The sequence below is a fragment of the Cinclus cinclus genome, chromosome 6 (assembly GCF_963662255.1).
Source record: "Cinclus cinclus chromosome 6, bCinCin1.1, whole genome shotgun sequence".
Taxonomy (NCBI): Eukaryota; Metazoa; Chordata; class Aves; order Passeriformes; family Cinclidae; genus Cinclus; species Cinclus cinclus.
Genome location: NC_085051.1, coordinates 29,986,163 through 30,010,519, shown reverse-complemented (window position 1 = coordinate 30,010,519; position 24,357 = coordinate 29,986,163). Strand labels below are relative to the sequence as shown.

Here is a 24,357-nt window from a genome sequence, read left to right as displayed (position 1 = left end):
ATCTTTATGTTCCATTTCATTCCTTAGGCTACACCCACTATCACCTCTAGGTTTCATAGCGCACACTGCAACTTTCTGGACCAAAACTTGTTGCAATGTTCTGTGTTCTTAAATATATTTAAAATTTGCTGCTCGTTCTGCATTCTTTTGATGTCTAGTACTTCCTGACACTCTCTAATTTTCTTTCCTTCACCACACAGTTCAATCCTGTTTTGTCTCAAATTACTAGCAGCCCTGGACCATGCTTTCCACAACAGGAAAAGTGAGGTAACTCCTTACCCCCTTCAGCGTAGAGTAGACTGGCACTGTGACATTTCTGTAGATGAGACAGGTAAATGGTCCAGAAGTTGAACACGAGAAATTGGAAACTGGGGAAATTCAGAGAGAAAGCAAGAGAGCAAATAATACAAACTGGTGAAAAGGAGGAGGTTTTAATGGAAAAGCACATGGAGAACTGCCATCCTGGACTGTCTGGCTTCAGAAAGGCCAGGAGATGCATTATTAAGGCCATATAATTCCCAGAGAGAGCTGCAATGTTCCCTCCATTTAGCCTGTAAGACACCTTACCCACTCTGTGCTCCCCATGGTACAATGGCAATTTGGTGTACCCTGTACAAACAGAAAAAAAGCCCTAACAGGTAAAGGTGATGGTGACTCAGAAGACTAAAAACAGGCCATGGACAAGCAGAGGCAGAAGACAGGTTGCAAAACTGATGGAGGAGATAACAGAATCCCTGAAGATGTCCCTGTTTGAAGAGGCACAAACAGCCCAGCACCAACCATCCCCAAAATCAGATATATTCATATATACCTGATATATATCTTCTCCCTTCCTTTATAGAAGCTACCTATGAGTCTAATTAACTTTGAAAACAGGCAAGGAAATTAAGAAAGGTGAACAGCCAGAAGCTCAGTTCCTACACTGTCACTATGAACTCCCTCTAAGGATGGATCTAGTCCAGAACTTACAGCAGCTGGAAGTCTCGTTCACCATGGCCACTTCAGACAGCCTCATGCCAGACTTGGCCACAGCATAGATTCTGCTCTCCTGGAACAATAACACCATGAACAACGGTGATCAGGCAAAAATGTAATTCTTACAGACAAAAATGCCCATGTCACAGAATCACACCACAGTCACACTTCTGGGCAGGAAGGAGGGGCTCTCTAAGAAGGATAGCTGAATTATACCATTTGTTCTGTGAATGACCATTAACAGAAGCATGTTACTGTGTGCTAATTCCCAGCTACAGAGGTGCTATCCACACACTGAAACACCTACACACAATTACCAATAAATTACTGCATCACCGCTTGGAAAGAGATGGGTTTTTTCCCAAATTATAAACAATGCATTAAGATGACTTAAGAAGAGCCCTATTCCAAAACAATTCATTGAGTCATCAGCTGCAAAGGATGCCCATTCCATAAGGGAATGAAAGAAATGCCTGGAATGAGCTCAATAAGCCTGTGAATCAGTTACAACAACACACAGAGCTTTCAGTTCAAAGGATCTCCAAGCGCTTCATGAATTGATAAAAATTCCAGAGGAGGAACCCAACTAAGACATCAACCAGTGTGAAATGGATAAGCCTCAAAGCTAGGAAACCTCTTAGCACTCCTTAAAACATACAACCAAAATTCACTATGAAATAACACACATACATAATACACACACATAAAAGTACTCTAAGATTCCAAGTCAAGTACACCAAAAATTTTATAATATATAAGAATTAACAATGAGTGCTTGACTTTGGAGTTTCAATAAATCAATTGTTTGCCCATGCCTTTAAAAAAGCAAATGAAAACAGAATTGTCTCTTCTGATACTACATTGATTTCCCCCAGGTTTGTCAGTTTGGCCTTTTTAGGGACCTGGTTGATGGAGTCCCTTGGAAGTCAGTCCTGATGGACAAAGAATCCAGCAAGACTGAACATTCTTCAAGAAGGAAATATTTAAGGTGCAGGAGCAGGTCATTCCCATGTGTTGAAAGATGAGACAATGAAGAAGACCTGCCTGTCTGATCAGAGAGCTTTGGCTGAACTCAAAAGTTTGCGACCTTTGGATGAAGGGGCAGGTGACTCAGGAGGGCTACAAACACACCATGAAGTTATGCAGGGAAAAAAGTAGAGGAGCAAAGGCAACTAGATCTTCACCTGACTACTGCAGTAAAAGACAATAAAAGACTTCTATAAATACATGTGAAGTAAAAAGAGAATCTCCATCCTTTATTGGATGTGGGAAACAGCAGGAAAGGATGAGGAAAAGGCAGAGGCACTCAAGGTCTTCTTTGCCTGACCAACTGGTAAAACCAGTTGTTCTCCAGATACTCAGACCCCTGATGTGGAAGACATGGATGGGGAGCAGAATGATGTCCCCATAACCCAAGGGGAAATGCCCAGTGACCTGCTTTGCCACCTAGACACACACAGGTCTGCAGGGCCATCTGGGATCCACCCGAGGGTACTGAGGGAGCTCAGTATCAGAAGAGCTCACTGAGCCACTGCCCATCAGTTACCTGCAGCCCGGGTCACCTGGGGAGGTCCCAGCTGACAGGAGCCTGGCAAGTGTGGCATCGTCTGCAAGGGCCACAGGAGGATCTGGGAACTACAGGTCTGTCATCCTGACCTTGGTGCCGGGGAAGCTCATGGAGCAGACCATCCTGAGCACCATCACACAACACATGCAGGACAACCAGGGCACCAGGCCCACACAGCATGGGTTTGTGAAAGGCAGGTCCTGCTTAACCAACCTGATCTCTTTCTATGACAAGTGACCTGCTCAGTAGACAAGAAGGCTTATTTTTCTATCCTAAACAAATCTTGGACTAAAAAACAATTCATCATTTGATCTCACAAATAACTGTAAGAAAAAACAACAGGACATTCACATTCATGTATATTCACTTTACCAAAGGTTTTCACAAAATGTTCCTAACAGCAGAAGCATACCATGAGATAGGAATGCTGAGATCCAATCCCTGTATCTGTTCTAGTATCCACAACTTTTTCTCACTCTGGAGCTATCTGATCTAATCCACTGCATTTATGATTCATTTTTCCTATCTTAAACACATGACAACAGAACCAAGGATTAACTCTTAATGACCCATATAATGATAAACCACAATGCAGTACGTTTTGACTTTCATTTTTATTCCTATAATTCTATGGGGTTTTTTTCAGTGGATCATTTTCCCCTTATAAAGAGTAAAAAAAAGCCGTCAACAGAACCAGCATGCCCCATGATCTGGAACTGTCCAGCTTGGTGGCTCAGGAATGTAGCTTGTGATACCCACAGGTAACAATTCCTTGAGATCAAGAAGTGTTGTAGCCTAACTACTGGGCACAAAGACAAGCAGCACTTCTCATACTGCTGTCCTTGCATTTCTTACCCATGATGGGAAGCGGTGCAGAGGTGGTGTGGGAGGTTTACATCCTGGGTCAAGTGTGCCAGCCTCAGAACTCACAGCTTCCTTTTGCACTGCAGGTAAGTGGTACATTCCCTCACACGTTCCAGCTTCTCCCCTCAGCAGGTCACATTCTGTCTCCATCTTCTCTGTTACTCCATCATCATCAATGTCTGTCTCCTCCACACGCCCACAGTCAACTGGAAGGTCTGTTATGGGCTGGAAAGTGCTAGTCTCTAAGTGCATTACATGATGGAAAGAATTAGCCCCTGACTGTGGTTGGCTGTGATGTCTTTTAGCTAGCTGGATACTGTCTCTTGGTGTATTGGATGTTTGTATTTTTGGAAAGGTCACGCTACTCCCAAGGCTGCGTTCCCTCCCTGGAAAGAAGGAATGTGCTGTAAGAGCTGATGCTGACACAACCAGAGGTGGCTCAGCAGTTTGGAGATGGCCCTCCAGCATGTTCATTATTTCTCCCGAGGAAGAGGAGTCCACCCGGTGGGAATGGAATCTGGCACTCAGATCATCAGAGAAGCTGGTGCCATCCAAACTCACTTCTTGCAAGGTGCTCATAGCACTACAGTTTCCTTCCAAAGATGATTGGAAGGTCAAAGCCTCAAGAATTTTTGTGGTCTCAGCTGGAGGGTCCAGTGATAAGGGACCAGAGCACCCTAAACCATGTTCAGAACTTCTGGTTGGAAACATATTTTTCTCTGTCGAGAGATTCCAGCTTGATGGGTCAGACATGAGCTTCAGCATGCTCTGGGAAAGCAGAGATTTATCCTGTCCATTTTCAGTAAAGGTGTCATTGGCAAGGACTATGTTTGGTGAAGAGAGGACATGTTTGGAAGGTCCTGTTGGACACACCTTTCTGAAACCAGGTGCAAGGAGCACAGATTTCTGGTCTATCTTGTCAGCAAAAGAGGTGTGTGATGCTCGGGGCTTCAGGGAATCGCAGCTCCAAAGAGATTCAAAGGGAGGAATGCTGGTCATATCTACAAGGAAGGAGAACATATGGTTAAGGCATTCAAACACTTCAATGTCTTCAACGTTGCTTCCTAATGTACATTCAGGTGTATTTCTATAGCACCCTGGCCTTTTCAGGGCTATACAGAATGGAAGGGAGATGGGTGGACACAGTTATAACTAAACTACTATACATTTATAATTGGGAATAGAAGAAATGAATAGGAAAAGATTAATCACTGTTTCTGACAAAACTGAAATTAAGAGGTTCCTAATGAAATTAGGCAGTACATTTGAAATTTACAGAAGGTAGGTTTTTTTCCCCAGATAAAAAAACAAAAACAAAGAGAACACTACAGGCCAGAAAAAACTAATGTATTAGTAGTACAGGAGTTCTGGCCTAGGAACTTCCTAAACTACTGAGAGCAGAAGCTGGAAATGTATATGGAGAGGACAGATTTACTTGCATTACTTTGTATGTGAACAGCCAGCCAGGAGATGGGATGCTGGCCAAGGCAAGCTTTCAGTCTAATGCAATATAGGAGTTTTTATTTTTACCTATATAATTATGCCTCCTCTCTTAAAACATGAGAGGGAAGTGCACCTATCCCCACAACACTTTGTCAAATACATAGAAGTGGCCAGAACACTGCTTAGCATGGCTCTGGGCTTTAGTAGACCTAGAGTGATTTAACTTATCAAATAATCTAGTATGTTCCATCCATTCCCAGGAGCTAGATGGGGCTTCCAGCAAAGGTATGGAGACCTTAAACATTGCAGCAAAAGGGGAGTTTCCTCACTTTTCAAGAATTGCTCTAGAGCTTTTTGCTGTCCTTTTGTGCTATATGACCCATACAGTGCTTTGGCACCAAGTTTCATAATAGTTACTTACATGATTTGGTGGTAAAATCTTCCTTTTTTAAGTTCTTTCCCCGTCATGTCAGTTGCTATGTTAGAGGATGACATAAAAGATAGATCCTAGAGTGCCACCATCATCCTTTTTCTACTTAGTACCTACACTTTATACTTATTATACCTTCTTCCTTTCCACAATTATTAAAGATTATCCCCGTTGGTACAATTTCAACCAAATAGCAGCTTTAGAATATGAGAAAGTGGGCATTAAACTTGGAATGGCAGAGGATGTTTGATTGACTTTGGCATTTATTTCAGCCTGAATGAAAAAGAACCAAATCATTAGATGCTATATAAATTGCAAAATATGGGTGAGTATGACTCTGCACAGCTATTGCTGAAAATGCTGCCTGAAAATCAAACTCTATGGGTATTGCTTCACCACCCGAGGGATTTACAAGGGAATAGAAACAAACTGAAAACATAAAGTTGCAGAGGGAAGAGCAAACAGCAGAATAAATTACTGTTGACAGTAGAGAGGATGAAACTTGCTCTTGGAAACAGCTGAGAAAAAGACAATCGTGAGAGCATGATCTTGGCACTTGATTCACAAAGCACAGAGTGTTAGGAAAGCTAACACATAGCAATGGCACACACAAATTGTAGCATATATTCTCCCCTGACCCTAAGGTAAATCATTAGCATAGACAGAAAAGAAGCCACTAATTTTAAATATTACTGTTATTTTTGCAGCTTCCTAGATGTGACAGGAGATTAGGAAGAAGAAGCTGTTACTATTAGCATAGCAAGCAAGAAGAGATTTATCTCTCTGCAGAGGCCTCTGACTTCAGCCTGGCATAGTGAGACTAGTGAGGGATAAGGAAAGAGGGCAGTACTGTTTACTGCCCAGAGAGCTGGGATCCAGAGAACACTTAATACCAGATTATTAACGCAGCTTACCAGGCATTCTCTTTTTGTGAATAGTCAGAGCCAGAAGGGATGAGAAAAACCCAGTCATAAAGCATTTCACTAGAAATGTGGTGGGATTTAGAAGGAATTTTGCCCTATTCCCTTGCTGTGGAGTAATAGGAATGCCAGAAAGACTTCTACAGGAAAGAAATGTCCTCTGTCCACATGCCCAGTGAAGTTTTGGAAACTAGCTCACCTTACTCTGACCAAACCAAGCTCATTAAAAAATAATAAAAAAAAAACACGTTAAAAGAGAATTTATTTTTCAAAGTATGTTACAACAAAAGGTGCTGCATTCAAGCCTGGAAATCAAAATTTCCCATTCAGCCACCTAAGAACCTGCAAAACCCCAAAACACCATAAGCAGCTTTTTCCAACCCAATAGCACAGAGGAACCCAGCTTCTAAACGCAGACCAAAGCGCTGCTGCCTTGGCTGATTCAGTTATTCAGCTCACCACACACTCTGCTATGCCAACAGAGGTTCTGTGGGGATGAGAATAATTCACATGTGGAGGTACATGGAAATACATCAGGGATAATACATCCCAGGATGTAGTCTCCCCTGCAGTACTGAAGTGAATGGAGAGTTCTACTATGCATTACAATGAATTCTTCTAACTCAGGAACTCAGTTGCTAATTTTAATGGCAAATGCAGATTCTAAAAAAAAAAAAAAACCCAAACCAAACCAAAAAAATTTACATAATTGTTGCTGGGAAAACAAGAGTTAAGGCAGGTGAGCATATTATTCCCATCTTAAAAATGGACCTGGCTAAGAGCAACTCTAATGCCTGCTGCCACAAGTTTTAATTTCTGACAAAGTTAAGAATACAACCCAGGAATGCCTACTTCCACTCTTGTGGTGGTTACTAGGCTGCAGTGCCAGCTGAACACATTTACCTTGCAATGTATCCTGAAGAGCTTCAATTTGCTCCATCAGTCTTTGATTACAGTTTTTCAGGTGGTAATTTTCTAGCTCAAGCTATGAAACAAGAATAATAAAAACTGAAAAATAATGCAACATTGTGAGCACGTGTGATCCACTACACAGAACACGTCTTCATCTTTATTACTTTCAAGTTTCTTAACAAGGAAAAGAAAGATGGGTGAGTGTACCAGTCACCTTGAAGTCCTTCTAATCAGCAGCATCACTAGACAGCCCACTTAAAATAATTTGCTGTGCAAACAGCCTCTGCATGAAATACTGGCACTTCTCAAATAAGTCTTTAAATTTACTTCCCTGCTATGGCTTACCATTTACTCCAGTTGCAGAAATAATGCTCGTGACAAAGAATCAAAAAACATTACCCAGAAGGAGCATTTTTTCCATCTCACCCTGTATGTAGTAAAAGGAGATTCCATGGATTCAAAGGACCAAAGAAAAAAGCAAAAAGCAAACCAATTTTAAGGGCGCATTTACATTTCCAATAAGGGTATGAGAGATCCTTTGCAAATTTGCCTTATACCTTTTCTTGAAGAGTCCCAACATTCATTTTTAAACAGAGCAGTGGTACACCCAGACAGACTTCCCTCTTGAAACAATCACCTATGGTGCTGTCTTGAGTAACCCACTGGCAACACAGATGCCAAGTTCTCCAACTGGCAGCGATCCACTTGTGCATGCTATGCACCTGGAATCAGCATCTGGCACAAATCTCATTGCCAGCAAAGACACAGTATGAGTGTATGGTCCTGGATTCATAGCAGGTCACACCAAACCTTCCCTTCTCACAGACAAGAGAAGCAGTACAGCATCTTGGTGGACTATCTACACAATCTAATGGCATTACAAAGTCACATCATAACATAACCAGTGCCCACACAGACTGCTTCTCCCAACTCCAACAAATTCCCTGTCATAAACTTGGAAATACATGTTTTTAAACTGGAATAAAAGACCAGACAGCCCACTCCCAGATGAAAACTACTACTCCATCTTTGAAACTGCATATTGACCCACTGCTGTCTTTGTTTTCTAGAGGCAGGCCCAGATAGAGGCATAAATCCACAGGATGGATAGAACAGAGACGTCAGACAAAAAATACTGGGCAGTAGGGAAAAAGCATTAGTCAGAAATGGCAAATTATAGAAGAGCAAAGGACATGTTTGCATAACAGAAATGAACAGAAACTGCATCCAGAGAAAAGAAGGACAGGTAAAAGGAAAGCTAGGAAAGCCACTTGTGACTAGTCATCTTCAGAAACTGCTTTTGGGCACTGGTGACTTCACAGTCATTTATAGTTTGCCCAGTAAACAGCCCTTGGTATGAGTGATGATCCCAGCCGTACAATGGAGTATGAGCAGGGCCAAACAAGCAGAGTGTCCCTGTGGCAGACAGACTGTCCCCAGAATGTTGTCCTACATAAGAATCCCCTGGCAGAGCAGCCACTGTACTTATTCACATGCCTTGAAACCTGGCAGAAAGCCAGAGACTTACCTCCCTGAGCTTAAATGTTACCCACTCTTTGATCTTGGCAGCTTTCTCTTGAACAATTTTGGCTTCCTCAGTCCTCAGCTGTTTCTGTGCCAAGAAACCAAAACCAACATTAGATGCATTAGGAGAGTACAACTAACTGTTTTCAGTGAGTTACTGAATCAGGAGTGACTTAAACACAGAAGGTCCCATTCCAGACACAAGATTTAAGACTGCTACTTGGATACAATTGTTCAGCTGGCCTCTGAAAAAACATCAAGCTCTAAGTTGTCTTACATGGTTGCTAAGGTTAAATTCAGAGGCTTGTATCAAAAGTTTGCTGTGGAATGGCAAAATCCAGGCCAGGTAACAATTGAGCATCTGTAGTGTTCCCTCAGCCTATGCACACATTATTGGCCAAAGGTAGTAAGAATTAAGCAGTGTCTATAACTGATTCATAAAACATGAATCATTCCAAGCAAAAGCAATTTTTGCTGTAAGCACAAGTCTAGAGCAGAATCTTTGAAGGTGCACAAGATGCAAATAACAACATATTTTACACACACACAACATTCTACTGAGAAAGTAAATTAAAAAAAAAAGCTCCACAATCTGACCTTGAAAAACACTAAGATCTGCTAGGAGGATTTCAGATGCTTTAAGTGGTTGTATGTTTACATATTCATTAGAACAGGTTCTAGTCCACAGAAAGGTGTTATGGCAATACTGTTGATTTGCACAATGACCATTGTTCCCTCAAGTATCTGCCTGGGTAATATTGCTACACTGCTTTTGCAGCTGTGTTTTCTCAGATGTTTTTTTAACTTTTCTGGAAATTTCTTTTGAAAGATGCTGAATTAAACTATGATCATCTGAAGCTTTCTGCTTTATCTTCCGTGTGGCTTCATCACAAGCAACATCACTGAAAACTCCCCTATCTACATAATGATTTAAACAACTGCAAGAAGAAATCAATTCCAGAAGCAACAGAGGGAGGGAGGGCGGAGGAAAATATGCTGCATGGCACATTAGCCTTGGTTTCTCCAATTAAGGGGCAAAATAATGCCTTCTGGTAGCAGTTGGTGGTTTCCCTTTTATTGTTTTTTCTGAAGTAAACAAATATCAGTAATTACAAATATAAAAAATGTCAGTCCTTCCCCCCACTTTAAATTTTTCACACTGATAAACAGACCACACAAAATTCCCCACATTTTCATATTACTTTTAATCACCACATGCTATTTATCACTACAACTGCACATCTAGAGGCTCTTACTCAAGTATGTTTGCTGAGTTTAAAATAGGCCCTAGCAACATTATAGGCACCTGTAACATTTGCAGTTGAACATAATGAAATAAAAGCAATAAAATCAGATGCTTTAAGAAGATTTATTTAGATTTTTTCCTTTCATATGATTGTGTGTGTTCCTAATCATCACGTCTCAACCTCTGCAAGAGTTAGAATACTATATGTGCCTACAGGTCTGAAAAGATCTGGCACATTTAGTACATCTACCATCTCTGAATATCCATCACATGGGAACTGCCTTTGAATCCCCTAATGACCTGGACTTGTCTTGGAACAAGATCCAAGAGGTAAAAGATTCCGATTATTACACTACATGGTGAAGTGCAATGCCAAGATTTTACTTAGGGCTCTAAAGTAGAATAGTGACATGATGACAGCACTGTCACCACACTTAGTAAGCCCTGCCTCTAAGCAGAACCAATTCACTCAGGCACAGCAGCCATAGATGCAGTTATTGTGTTTTAAGATCCAAAAGCAGTTGGAGATTCTTTGTGTCCCATGGTATTGTGTGGTCCACACACAACCTTAGTGTTGCCTTAATGATGCTCTGAACTCCATGGCTCTTCCTGTCCCAGTGAAAAAAAAATAGCATGCCTTACAGGGACCCTTAGTAACCTTCTAGCCTGCCACCAAGTCATCCCATTCTGAACCTAAACCAGTGACTCTGATAATGAGTATTTCTTGTCTGGAATTGCCAAGCTTTGGATTTCATTTCTAGAAACTCATTTTGCCTCTTGTTGCTGGAACAAGATTTCTAGTAAGAGTCCTTGAAATAGGTGGCAGTTAGTTCAATGTAACTCAAATGCTGAATATTTTTTTTGTACAATTCTACTTCTGTTTAAGTTATTTACTAAGCAACACGTAAGAATACCTCATTTCTCATGTTATAAAAACCACAGGACAAGGCCTTTACTAGAAGTGAAATACAAGCCCTGCTGTAGATGGGCTGCAGCCCTTCCTTCCACCAACTGAAAAAGGAAGAGACTAAGAACTATCCATACTGAGAAAATGCTGCTCTTTTATAATGATATCTGACAAGAAATGAACTATGCTAAAGGACTACTGTAGACTGGGAAAAGACCCTTCCCAAGAAGCAGCATGAACAGAGTCAGAAATAGGCTACACAATGGTTTTGCAAAGCAATCAATCTGCCAAAAAGCCAGAGAAATACTGTGACCAGGGTGTAGCATTACAATGTAGGGTCTCAGTACTAACATAAGAAAGCCTTTTAGGCACATTGACTGATCTCCAATAATGAAAAGATGCGGGCTGTTGAAGCTGATGGGATGTTTTGTCTGAAAAGGAAAGAGAGTACCTTGTACTGGGCTGGGCATCATCTTACAGCTGATCTGGAGGCAACTGAAAGACTACCATGCAATGAGATATAATCCCTATCTTTGAAATATACGTTACAGAATCCCTCCAACTCATGAAACCTACAGGCCTTCCCGTAGAAAAAAAACCCTACCTGTTTTGCTAACTGTGTCTCCAATTTGTTGATCATATCCTCCTTTCCTTGCACTGTGCACAACAATTCCTGGTATTTCCTGTGCAGGGTGCTGTCTGATTCACTAGTCTTCATGTTGGCTAGTTTTATCTTCTCTTCCATAATTCTGACCTGTAATGGTAATCAGAAGAAAATTAAATAAACTCAAAAAACACCAAAACAAACCAATGCAAATCAAGGACCTGCTTGCATATTGGTAATAGAATGAAAATAAACTAGAGTATTTGAGAATTTCTTATTTTTCAAGTCAGGAAAAGAAAAATAAAGCATCAAAAACCACAACACCCTTCAGGTCACAGTTTATATCCACATTTGCGAAAAGAACATTGGCCATTCATTTGTAATGCTGAAGCAGTTACAGCTGCAAACTGAACTATGAATAGATAAACACATCATGGATTGTGAGATATTACAATCAAATTATTAATCAAAGAGACCACAGAGGCACCATAGTCTCCATACACATACAGACACTATACATCCCACCTTTCTCCTTTACAATATCATACCCAGTTTTTTACCTCATTCACTACCAAGGTATATACCACAAACCCCAGGCCATTTCCTTAAGATCGAGATTTCTATAGGAAAATGTACTATGGATGTCCTTCATCCTCCTATCCCCAGCTTGAGACAGTGTTTTGGCAACTCCTATCTTTCTGCCAAGTCTTTTCTCCAGACCTACTAAAGAGTTACAATGTTAGATATTACAAAAGATTTGCCCCTCTTTGACCTCCCACCAGGATCAAGACTTCTTCATCTCAGCAAGAGAAAGATCACTGTAGTGCTCCTTCACTACAGGCAAAGCTTCAATCCACTAAAATCCAGTGGCTACTGAAGCATTTTAGGTTTTAGCAAATTTTTAAAGTCTCTTTGCTTTCTTCAAAACCTGTCTCTCAATAATGCCACTCCATTTTATCATTACCTCATTCTATTACAATGGATTTTAAGACTTCATTACTAAAGAAAAAGGGAATCCCTTCAATATAACTCAAATGTACTAATTGCAGCATTTGATGATGGGAAAATCTCTGGCTCCAACACATCTCAAAGAAGCTCAATCTGCAAAGAAACCAACTCCAAATAGCATAAATTTGGCAGGAATTTAGAACCAGAAAGACAGAATGTAGGCAGCAATCTGAGCACTTCACAGAGTCTGTGCAAGAGGGTTAGTCACACTCTGTTGAGCAGCCTACACTTCATACTGGCCGAAGCTGTGTTTTGTCCTCCTGTCTGCCTGTATTAGGCAGAGAAGCAAACTGCCTCTTCCTCATACTGAATCAGAAAGGTAAGCACCTAACATCCGAGCCAGAAAACTAAGCCTGCTGAGTCGGATGAGCTTTCATTAGAGTTTAGGGTGATTATAGTAAAAAGAAATGGCCCCTCCTTCCTGTCTGATGCCCAAATGCTGACTCTGTACTAGAGGCTCAGTGAGGGGACTGCAAACATGTGATTTCCTTAATTGAGGTTGGCAGCTACAGGGAGTCCATTGAATTAACAAATCCAACCCCCCAGACTCCTGGAAAGAAAGATAACAAGGGATTTTGCACTTGATGTGGAGCCCTCTCATTTGCTGGCTGCCTCTCATTCATGGTGAATGTACTCATTAGTGGAACAGAATAGTCCTACTCTTATGCTGTCACTTCTTCAGACCGTCAGGAAGCAATGTAGCATTTCTCTAGGAACACTTATCTCTGGATGTGGATAAAGCTGCTGGAAAGGCATTGAGTGTTGCTAGTCTTTAGGACCTGCCAACATATGGCTACAGAACTGCTGGTGGCAGGTGAGTGAAGGCAACCCTCACTTCTGCTACACCTTCTCAGCCAAGTTCTCCCTTTCTTGCCCATTCTTGGACCTGGATTTGACTTGTTCCTTATCCTGTCCCTTGCTGTCATTGTATTTATCATATCCTGAGCACTCTGTTCCTGTCATTGAGGAGTCCGCTAGTATGAAACCTTCACCAGCCAGTGGCAGTAACTATTTCCTGCTGGTGCTGTCACAGCTGTTACTTTTGCCTCTGCTGTGTTACCTTTGCCTGTCTTGATTGGGTATGGACTTACTGATACCAGTCTCAAGAACAACTCTTGTTCTTCACTTGTAGTTGCTGGTCTAGCATAGAAGACAACAGCACCGAGTCAAGATACAGCATCTTTCCTAGAATTAAGCTGGTCAGTAAAAATATCTTGATGTCGTTATCAAGCTGGTGTAGAAAAATACTATCTGCAGACAGAATATCTTCCCAAGTACTTGAAGTTCTTGCTTCCCAAATGATAAGTCTCCCAGTGCTTACAACACTGCCTATTCAGTCCTTCACTTCTGAAATCATCTTTGACAGTCATTCTTGGCTGTGTGGCTTTTATTTATGCCCTTCAACCCCTGACTTAGTGCTGAGTTTGGAAGCTCTTTTCCAGCTGGAGGGAGCTGATTCACTTTACTTTAGCAGTGATCCAAGAACTCAGACCACCTGGCCCACCTTTGGCTCTTTTGTTTCCATAATACTTCTTGGAGTGCAGAATGTCTGCTTCCCAAAGGTCCATTATTCTCTATAGCCCGTTCACAAGCTGAAGTCTGCCTCTTGCCCCCTCTCCATTATTCAAGAAGCATAGAAGAACTAGTTCAGACAATATACCTAATTTTTAGATGAGAACAGTAACAGACAATGAATCCAGCTCTTACTGTTTTTCTCCATGGGCTCCTGAGCCAGAGCAGTAAATATTAAAACGTCCAAAACAAGTGATAAAGGTGTGTCTGCAAAACCTACTTATTTCACAGAACCTTCTCTACTTGTAGACAAGTCCTCACCAGTATTCTTAAGTATTTGTTTCCTGATGACCTGCCAAACAACCTTATCTTTGTGATTTAATCCTGAGGTACAACATCCCCTTCCTTTTCCACAACCAAGCATGCCTTTCATGGATGAGGGGGCAAAGGCTGTGTAGATGACAGGAAGGTGTAAGGTGCTTGTTTTCACTTAGGGTTCAACATATTCATGCACCTGTTCACAGCTAAGGCTCACAGACTGGGAAGTAGAACAGAAAATCCATTCACCATTGTAAATCAGTGTTTCCCTAGCAGGGCATAGCACTACAGATTGCTGCCTGTATGCTAGACTGGAAGGAATTTAGAGTGGACTGGTACCAGAGCCACCATCAGAAAATCTTTTACCTGTTTCTCTGCATCCTCAGCTCTTTGCTCTGCTTCTATCACTCTCTGCTCCAATTCCTGCATCTTCAGAAACAGAAAAGAAAGAAGAAAGAAAAAGAAAGAAAATAAATTAACATCACCTGGAAAGTCACATTTTACTCACAATTTGTGCAAGCCTACAGATCTTTGGCATATTTTGAGTTAACTGGACAGCTTTGACCAGGGTAAAAAAAAAGCTTTTGACCTCTTCCAGTCTTTTGCCCTACTTTGAATACACCGGAACCATTTTCTCATTAGTGAGCTTCATCATTCATTACACAGGTCAAAGGAACAGTGACAAAGTCTTGACCTCGTCTCTACAATTTATACACCATGGGCTGTCCCTACAAGGAGCCTGTCTACAGTGCACCATTCTTCTCCTATCTTATTTCAGCTAGGATTCATTCATGGTAAATAAAAATGAATGAATCTTGGAAAGCTCACAGCAGGTTCTCCATGATGCCACATTATAACAACTGAATACTTTGCTTTGGTTTCAAAAGTATCATAGACTCATAACTGACAAGATTAAAAATGAACTTAATTTTCCTATGCTTCTTTCCATTTTAAAGAGCTCTGCAAAATGACAATTATATGATTCAACATGCTATCTAAGTCAAAGGACACTGAATAGAATTTTATCCTAAATGTTTAAGTCACTTCATTCTCATAAAATTCAGATGTACCTGGAGTTCTTCTAATAATTCACCAATAGAGCCCTTTTTTTGGTGCGTGGTGGTTGGTTTGGGGGATTTTTGGGTGTTTCTTTAATTGTTTGTTTTTGTTTTAAATTTTTCTTTAAACAGCAACCTAGTATCTCATTTGATGTTTGCCAAGGTCCTCACCTGGCCTGCTTGGGTCTCTCAATGGGTCTCAGATTTAAGTCCCTTAATACAAACTAGGGACACTAAGTTTTATTTACCAAGGAAATCTGAGGAATGCTTCATAGATTTTGCAGCACTTACTTATGTTTCACTATGAAAATAATGACATAGAAGACTCTTCAGAAAATTAAAAGAATTATGCTTAAAGAAGAAAAACTATAAAGGGAACTGAGCTCCTTTGCTCTCCAGTGCATTTCTGATAAAGCATTGGAGCCAAGTATTCAGGTTGGTCAATAACAGGACCAAACCAATATATCTAAAAATGAGACTTATTCCTCTTGGGTTGATCACTCAGAATGGACGTGGCAGCATTCTCATTTCCATTTGCCTTCCTTCATATGGCAATTAGACAACTGTTATTTCCATACATGCTCACTGATACAGGAGCAGACTGACCTCTACCAGCACACATATCAAAAGGCACATACACATAGACACCTCAGTAGTCATGTAACTAAAAAAACAATGACAAATTAAAACCATGGAGATCAAAACCTATGTTTAGCATGATACCTCTCACATTTACTTTTTCACTGGAACAATCAAATACAACAGTCTCTAACTTAATATCCAAATCAAGGATGCTTCTTTGGCAGAGGAGCCGAGAGATGCCACAGAAGACTGCAGCCATACAAAGCTGCTCTGACCAAACAGTCTTCTCAAAGACTGAGCTCAAGGCAATCTGACATGAATAGCAGTGATCTGTGTGACATGAGTATGTGCCCCTTCAGAACAGTGATGTACCCATGCATTTTTCTATTAGTCTCTGGACAGTCATCACCACAGACAGGTAGCACCAAAACATATTGGCTAAAGAGAGATGCTGAACATAACTATTGGGGAGACATAATACGCTTCATGAAACAAAGTGTTTAAGACAGTAGCTTCAGAATTGATGGTCTCTCCTAGTTTTCTGATTAATTGACAGGGTCTACATTCATAAAACAGATGAAATTCTGGGGCTTTTTACCAAGCTGTCCTCTTAAACTAACAATTTGATCATCCACAATGTGAGCAATCTCCATGAAAGACTCAGGCTATTTTAAGAAGACAGACTGTTCTGACTGAAGAAATCCTTGCTGTCCCAGCAGTTACTTTGCATTGCTAGCAGTTATGGTTCTTGATCAGAGAATCTATGTTGGGACCAATCCTGATCACTTAGAAGTTATAAAACTTGTGCAAGCAGGGTGACCTGGCTAAGTTCCAGCCAAATCAATCACTTTTGTCACCCTAATTCCCTCTGTAGCCTTAAATGAACTTGTAATTTTCTTAATTTCCTGTACTACATTGTTGGTTGTCCTACTATGAACTGTTAAGTAACTGCTGTGTTCCTCATGTACATTAAATCATTACTTCACTCATCCCCAGTGTCAGCACTCACTGGAGCACATTCAGATTTAATACATACATGCTTGTAAGGCTCTTTCAAGTCCCTCAAAGAATAAATAATAATGCTTGGTATTTACATGGGTCCTTTCATTCAAAAGGCTTTATAATTTGACAAATGCTACAAAGCAATGTGACCCAGGTCACATAAAAAACCTAGTAACCAAGCTAAATGCATGGAACTTTTCTTTCAAACACTAGCCCAGACTGCTTGTATGGGAGAAACAAGACTAGCAGAATAGCCATGCTTGTATGAGACAAAAGAGCCTTTTTCCAAATGTTCATTGTTTATTGAAATAAGACAGAAGCAGGTTAAGTTACCCAGATGGCACTTCTAAAACCTGCAAAAGATCCTCCCATCTACCATTCACACAGGCTTTCCCTCTCCTGATGGCTTAGAAGAAGCTACATAACATTGAGTGGAAAAAGGTTCCTACACCTCTCACCTTCATTTTTCTCCTGCTGTTCTGTTGCAAAGCTCACTCATAACCAGGTCAACTTGCTGCCGAGGCAAAGGCCTGCTATGCCACTCCCCAACAGAGGAGTATCCCTTTTCCTTGCATGTATACAAGAAAATCAGGGTGAAAACAATTGCCTGTTTTCAAAGCCATCCCTGCTAATGTCCACGAGGTAGGACTCCAGGGACTTGTGCCCAGTGGGGTCCAGCAGGATGGCAGAGCTTTTTCTGGGAGAGCAGAGGCTAAGGCTCTTCTGCCATGCCAACCCCCAGCCAGGCTCTGTGCAGCTGGGGCAGCTCTGTTTGATAGTTGAGACCCGGGTATCAGTGTGAAGGTTCACACCATGTGAACTAGGGCATTGGCAGCTAAACCACTGGGTTTTAAATTCCTCATGCTCTGAGCAGCAATCTCGATTATTCAACCTAAGCGGATTTTAAAAATCTCAAGTATTCAAACCGTTAGAGCACATTGTACTACCAATACCAATTTTCCTGTTACTGCATACCACATTGGAAGGACATCAAGAAAACGTTTACCACAGGTTGGCACACAGCTTCAAACTGTGCAGACTTCACATTTTTCCAAGATCATCCCCCCTCACTGCCTCAAAAAGCCTTTCTTGAAATGCAGGACTCTCCAGTAAGTCAGAATCTCTTCATTCTCATAATGAGGGGAAAAAACCTTAAAAATCACAGTTGCTATAAAAATCTATCACAAAAATCCCTGAAGCTGCCATCACTAGACACAAACCAAGCACCTCCTTCAGTCCTGCATCACTACCCACCTGAGGGTGAAAAGGATGCAGCGCAGGCAGGAACCCCTGCTGCTGTGACTGATGGGGTGTCCTGTGGTCACCAAGGAGAAGGGAAGTAGGGTCTCTGAGCAAGTCATTACACACCAGCTGGGACCCTGAGGCCCAGGACACTACTCAGAGGAGTATGCTACATAAGCACTGTGTGTCTGAGTTCACCTGCAGCAGGAGAGCCTGCTGGAGCTGCCCCACAGTCCCTGCTGAGGCTCTCCCCTTCCCACATGACATTTGGAGGTGGGAATTGTAAGCCTGTTAGCTCTTTGACCCTTCAAGTAAAGCTACAACACCACTGCACAAGTAGTTACAGAATAACCTGATCACTGAACCAATCTACTCCTTAATCGTAACAGAGGAACATCACTTTGACTAAAAGGTTAGATAAATGGTAGCCAGGTCCCTGAAGTAGATGAAAATTTAATTCTCTGCCATGACCCACACACTTCCCTAAAGAGATAGTCAAAATATATCTGGCAAGTATGTTCTCTAATAAGGAAGTCTGGTAGGTGGGCTTGTCCCATGTATGGGTAGTCAGGAAGTTTCTCAAAGCAGAAATCAATAAAGCACAAGGATACAGATCTCATAACGCAGCAAACTTACAAGTACTGCATATGAATACTGGTTGTCTTTACTAGACCTGTTCCACATGCATACATGATTTTTTTTAATGTGCTTTTTTCTAAATTGACTTTATAACCACATCCAATGTTCTTCAAGGTAAGTAACCACTAAGGTCCACCTCAGAAACTAATTTGGAGAGATGAAAAAGTTGCTTAGAATTGCACAATTCCTTAAAATATGAAGAGTAGAAAAAAATGTCTCATGCAGTATATGGCAATAGTGAAAATGCAATTACAGTGAAAGCAGGGATGAAAATTACTCCTCTCTCAAGTTGCTGTCAATCTGGATGTTTTTACATCCAAAACCAACAAACAAGAATATACACACTGAAGTTACATAATAGAAAATGGAGCAAAAGTGAGTTTAGAACAGATCTGTCATCAGGTATAGTAAACTGCAGTCAGCTGTACTGATTTCAATTTCATTAGTAAATTAGTACTTTCCTGTAGTAATTGAATATCTGAGCAATCTTGGACTGAACTGTAATAATGTAAACCATGGTTTGAAAAAAAGGAGCCCTACAGCAACCTACAAATTTGGACTTCATATAAATTTAGCCAAAACCTTTAATTCTAATTGAAAATCAGCACCATTTAAGGTAAAAAAAAAAACAAACAAAAACATTCATACAATGAAAAAAACAAGCAAAAAACCAAAACTCCAATAAAATCCTCAGATCTTTACCAGTTTTTTCCTCTAGACTGCAAACAAAGGGCACGTGAAAGGGATTAGTAGAAGATGTCTCTAAAACCACAGATGCCATGTAAGTTTCTAACATCTAGATCTCAAAATATCTGGCCTTGCACTTCAGTATCCCCAGAGTGTTTTGACTGGATATGAAATGTTATTCTAACACTATGGCAATACACTTATCCCTGTCTCGGCTTTTAACATTATAGCACAATTTGCACTCCTCCAAGCTTTTCTGTTGCCAGCCAAATCCTGATCCTGCTGTTCTTATCCAAAACATCCATCTTTGCTCTGCGGTTGTCTCAGTCACTTTAGATATCCAGAATCTTGCTGCTACAGTGTTTTCCACTAGAGTCCAAATACTTGGTGGTTTTGTAGTAAACAAGGCTAATTTCTATTATGCCACTTTACACCACTATGACAGGCACATCTCTGCACCTCAACAGATAAGCAGAGAGTAAAGATGTACTGTAATGAAGGAAGAAATCCTCACTGCAAGTAACAGACAGATTGGGTATCTTGGCATTTAGATTTTTTGTTTTTGTGTCACAACTCATTGCAAAGTAGAAGAAATCACATCTGCCTCACCTTCTCAGCTAACAGCTCTCGGATCTTGCTTGCCTGCAAGCGAAATTTGAAGAGCTGGGACTCCAACACAAGGCATCGCTTTTGCCAGTCCATGCAGCTGTCATTCTCCACTGTGAGTTCTGCCATTGTGAAGTTAATCATCCATCTAGGATGTCGTCTGAGGTGCTCTAAAAATCCTACAGAATCAAAGGGGGAAAAAGTATATATTTTAGAAGGACAGATTTACTACCTCTGTGCCTAGTTTTGCTTGGCCCCTCTTACAGAACTGGTAACAAAGGCCATTTCTACTCCAAGCAGAAGATGAAGTGGTACCAACCTGAGTCACTGATTTTGCTCTCTGCCAGAGGTCACTCTTAATGGATAAACGTTTACCTTTAGAATGAGTAAATTATTTACTAAGGCATTATACTATATATTCCAGAAACAACCTTACTGCCACCCTTACAGTCTTGCTCAGTCTCTACACAAATTAGGAGTATTTTTTACTACTGCCTCCTTTGTTCCAGTATGGCTGTAAACTCTTGAGTCACTAAAACCTCCTGCCTCATGTATCGCTCATTTTCAGCTTGGGTCACCAGTGCTTTATCTCACACAGTCTGTATTAAGATGATGTGATGTATTAAGCAACTGCTCCCAACCCCTAACTACTTGACATAGTAAGATTGGAAGTGCCCCGGTAGCTAAACAACTGCTCTGTTAGTACACTGAGAATCCATACAGGAATAACTTGGGGCTAAAGACAAAACATGCTGCTTTACTGAAGTCCTTGTAGACATGAAGAGATATATATGGCCCCAGAAACTGGAGAAAGGAGTATTTTTTGAAGATCTTTCATTTTCCTACTTAGTAACTGTTTAGACATTTCAGATACTTTGAGCTTATAGTAAAAGACACAAAACATCTAGGTAATAGATGCTCTTAACCAAATTCAGGTATCTGTGAACAAAAAGGTCAACTCAGTGTGTGTAGTCCAGCAGCCAGCTGTACTATCAAACAATAACATATGTTTACAAAGCTAGAACAGCCATTAGCTCAGATTCATCAGAACAATTAAATCCTTACTTGTTAAAGGAGCTTCTCACCAGCTCACAGATCCTCACAAGTCCCAAACAGTGACACACCAAGGAACAATCCAGGATTTGCAAGAAAGCAACAAAGTCACTCAGCCTCATTGCCCTGACACTTGCCTTTCTCTGCAGAGAGGAGAAGTTTAAGATGTCCCTGCAGTTGTACCCACTTGTCAGGATACATGCAAAACATGAGCCAGGTAAGACTTGAGATTCAAATTACTGAGAGTGTACGTAATAGTGTGAGTATATGTAACACAACAATGCACTCTACCCAGCTATATGTCTGATGTTCCAAGTTAAGAAATACACATTTTATACCCTTTGGCTATAATCACTACCTGTGAGTTTTTTTATGTTCAGGTTGCTTTGTTCGGTAATAGGAACTGTCCCAGATAGCAAGTTGCCTACTTTTCCAATGACTTGTGAAATACTATTCCAGAAGGTAGGTTTAAGTAAAACAAGACAAAGGTACACGTGTAGTACTGCAGCACAGAAAACACTCCACAACAGGAAAGAAGACCACTTTCCAACAAGCAGCACACTTACTGCTTTACAGAAATAGAGGCCATCCTTTTCCACAGCCCAACCAGAACATTGCTCTAATCTCTAGCCTTAACTCCTTTCCAGGTATTTAACCAGGTTACCTTTGGTACACTTTCCAACACTGCAGTGTTTTCCTGTAAGGTAATGCTATCAGTCCTTCCCAAGCTGAAAGAGTGCACTAAGTCACGGAAGGATCCTACAACACTATTAAGTTTGTTTACAGCTAACTCTGTTTTGGACATAAATAATAATTCAACTCTCAAATGAAATTCTGTTTTCTTTCATACAAGTGTAAGGAGTTTTTAGTCTTTATTCATAAAAATCTGAATCCAAGGAGGACATAGAAAGGAATGGGACGGACTCTAATGACTCAAAGCAAAAAGAAACTGATGTATCAAACAACTTATGACAAAGCAAAAGTAATTTTCCCGTGCAGACCATAACTTCCAGTTTAACTAAAATACCCTTGTTCCAAATAGAGGGTCTAGGATCAGATGGGCATCCTGAATGATTACATTTCATTCTTTATCACTACAGACAACTGCATTTTATAATCCCTTTCATAAATGAACACTGTCCTTCCCTAGAACCATGCTGGCAGTTCTCCCACTATTCCTATTATTCTAGAACCTCATATCCCTAATGAGCTGCCTTCCAATTACCAGCATAAACATAATCATAACCAGCTTGTATCTATTAATTCTTGTAGATTATTGCCCCTCAGTTTAACTAGGGTTTTTTCCTCCCTCATATTTAGCCCCTAGATATACTTATAGATATCAAAATCTTCTCCTTGAGGAGCTCAATTTGCAAGGCTAGAGACAAGGAGCTCCTTCAGCCTCATAAGAAAAGCTCCCTGCTCTCCCTCTGCACCTGTTCCAGCTTCAGTGCACATCATATAAAAGAGCTGGTTCTTCTCTTCTCGCTCCCTTTCATAGCCATAGGTGACCACAAATGCATCTGAAAGGCAGCATGCACCCACAGCAAAGCCTTGTGTAAAGGCAATTAGCACTTTCTCCTGTTCTAGGGAATGCCTCATCTGATTGCATTTGCTTTTTTTACAAACACATTGCACTGGCAGTTGACATTCACAGACAAACTGACACAATTGGAACAGAGGAATCTCAGCTGACATTTCCTTTGAAACTGGCAGATGTGGCAGAGGAGAAGGGCAATTACAAATGGAATGGAACAGATTAATACAGCTCAGATCTGTGCCAGATCTCCAAAAGATCAAATTCTCTGTACTACAGGCCATTGTGGTACCACACAATAAGACGAGGCAACCGGCAGAAACTGAGGAACAGGAACTTTCATTTGAACAGAAGGAAGAACTTCTTTACTGTGCAGGTGACTGAGCACTGGAACAGCTTGCCCAGAGAGGCTGGGGAGGCTCCTTATTGGAGATATTAAAGAACCATCTGGATACAATCCCGTACAATGTGCTCTCCGATGGCCCTGTTTGAACATAGACATTGGACCAGATGACCTACTGTGGGGTCCCTTCCACCCTGAACCATTCTGTGACTGCAAAATTCAATATGCCCATGGTTATCCTGTGATTGATTAGTATAACTATAGGTTACATTTTTAATTACAGGCAGTATTTTTATGGATTGTTAATATTTCAAAGGTACAGTTTGTTTTGGGGTATCTGGAAGAAGTCTTTCTGTTTATGCAATTGAATCTTTTCCTCCTCTACTAATTTTAAAGACTGCTCTTCCAGGCTTTGTGCCTACTTTATTACTATCCAATGTGCGATTTTGTTTTGTGTCATTAGATCAATCCCCTGTGTCAGCAGTCAATTCTACCAGTAAAATACCTACCATATAACCGCCCCCTCTTCAGCACTGTGTTGACACATTCTATTTTGTCCTTTGTCTATTTTACCATTCTTCTATTAATCCCCATCTCCTCCACTTAAGCTAATAACTTCCCCATGTGTCATCATACCAAATAAATTCTGAAGGCTAGCGATTACAATTATAGCTTCACCCCTAAGCAAAAACTTCACACTTTTTCAGAGAAATATATTGTATCACAATGCCTAATATTTACTTCTAGAGTACAACTTTATTTACAAAATTTCTTCTGCATTTTCATTTACCATTAGAATGCGTTGCTCCTCCTCCCCTGTTCTTCTGAACATAAGCAGTTCATCTGCACTCTGAATTTCAGTATCAACTTCATTTTGACAGACTGACTTTAAAACACTTCCATTGAATCTGCCACTTCAGATGTCCTTTTTTTTTTGCAAGTCTTAACCATAATTTTCCAGCACATTCTTTGATTCCACTTCCTCTCACAGATATCAGTTCTTTTCACATGGGATAAAGAATTTATATGGATATATTTATATAAAACTGCCTCTTTTTTCCCCTTACACATATGAAGAAGGTGGGAGCCAGATATTTTCAGAGGTAGTACACTTATATTAGGGACTTGGAACATGGGAGACAGCCACTCTATTCAAACAAGCTGAAATTTTCAAGATTTCATTCTTAAATGCATACAGCATTTAAAGAGCAGCTTGATTTTCAGTGTTAAGTATCCAACAACTGTCAGTGACAATAACGGCAGATAAAAAGTCCTTAAAACTCAGTGGAGGAAAAAATTACTCAACCACCTGCTAAATGCAGTCAAAATTATAAGTCTCATGCATATATTAGTAAGTTTTGACCAATGTCAGAGACAG

The 24,357-nt window shown here is 40.7% G+C and overlaps 1 protein-coding gene across 1 annotated transcript in view; it reads right to left on the bottom strand.

Moving 5' to 3' along the window:
- PLEKHH1 (pleckstrin homology, MyTH4 and FERM domain containing H1) overlaps window positions 1-20,190 on the bottom strand; it is a 41,283-nt gene extending 21,093 nt beyond the window's left edge. Inside the window, exons 1-8 of the mRNA XM_062494493.1 lie at window positions 20,050-20,190; window positions 14,597-14,659; window positions 11,393-11,542; window positions 8,640-8,723; window positions 7,103-7,184; window positions 3,398-4,407; window positions 970-1,048; window positions 280-368 (exon numbers count right to left, since the gene is read on the bottom strand). Coding sequence (XP_062350477.1) covers window positions 280-368; window positions 970-1,048; window positions 3,398-4,407; window positions 7,103-7,184; window positions 8,640-8,723; window positions 11,393-11,542; window positions 14,597-14,659; window positions 20,050-20,190 — 1,698 coding nt within the window. The remainder of the gene's footprint in view (window positions 1-279; window positions 369-969; window positions 1,049-3,397; window positions 4,408-7,102; window positions 7,185-8,639; window positions 8,724-11,392; window positions 11,543-14,596; window positions 14,660-20,049) is intronic.
- Between the last annotated feature and the right edge of the window lie 4,167 nt (window positions 20,191-24,357).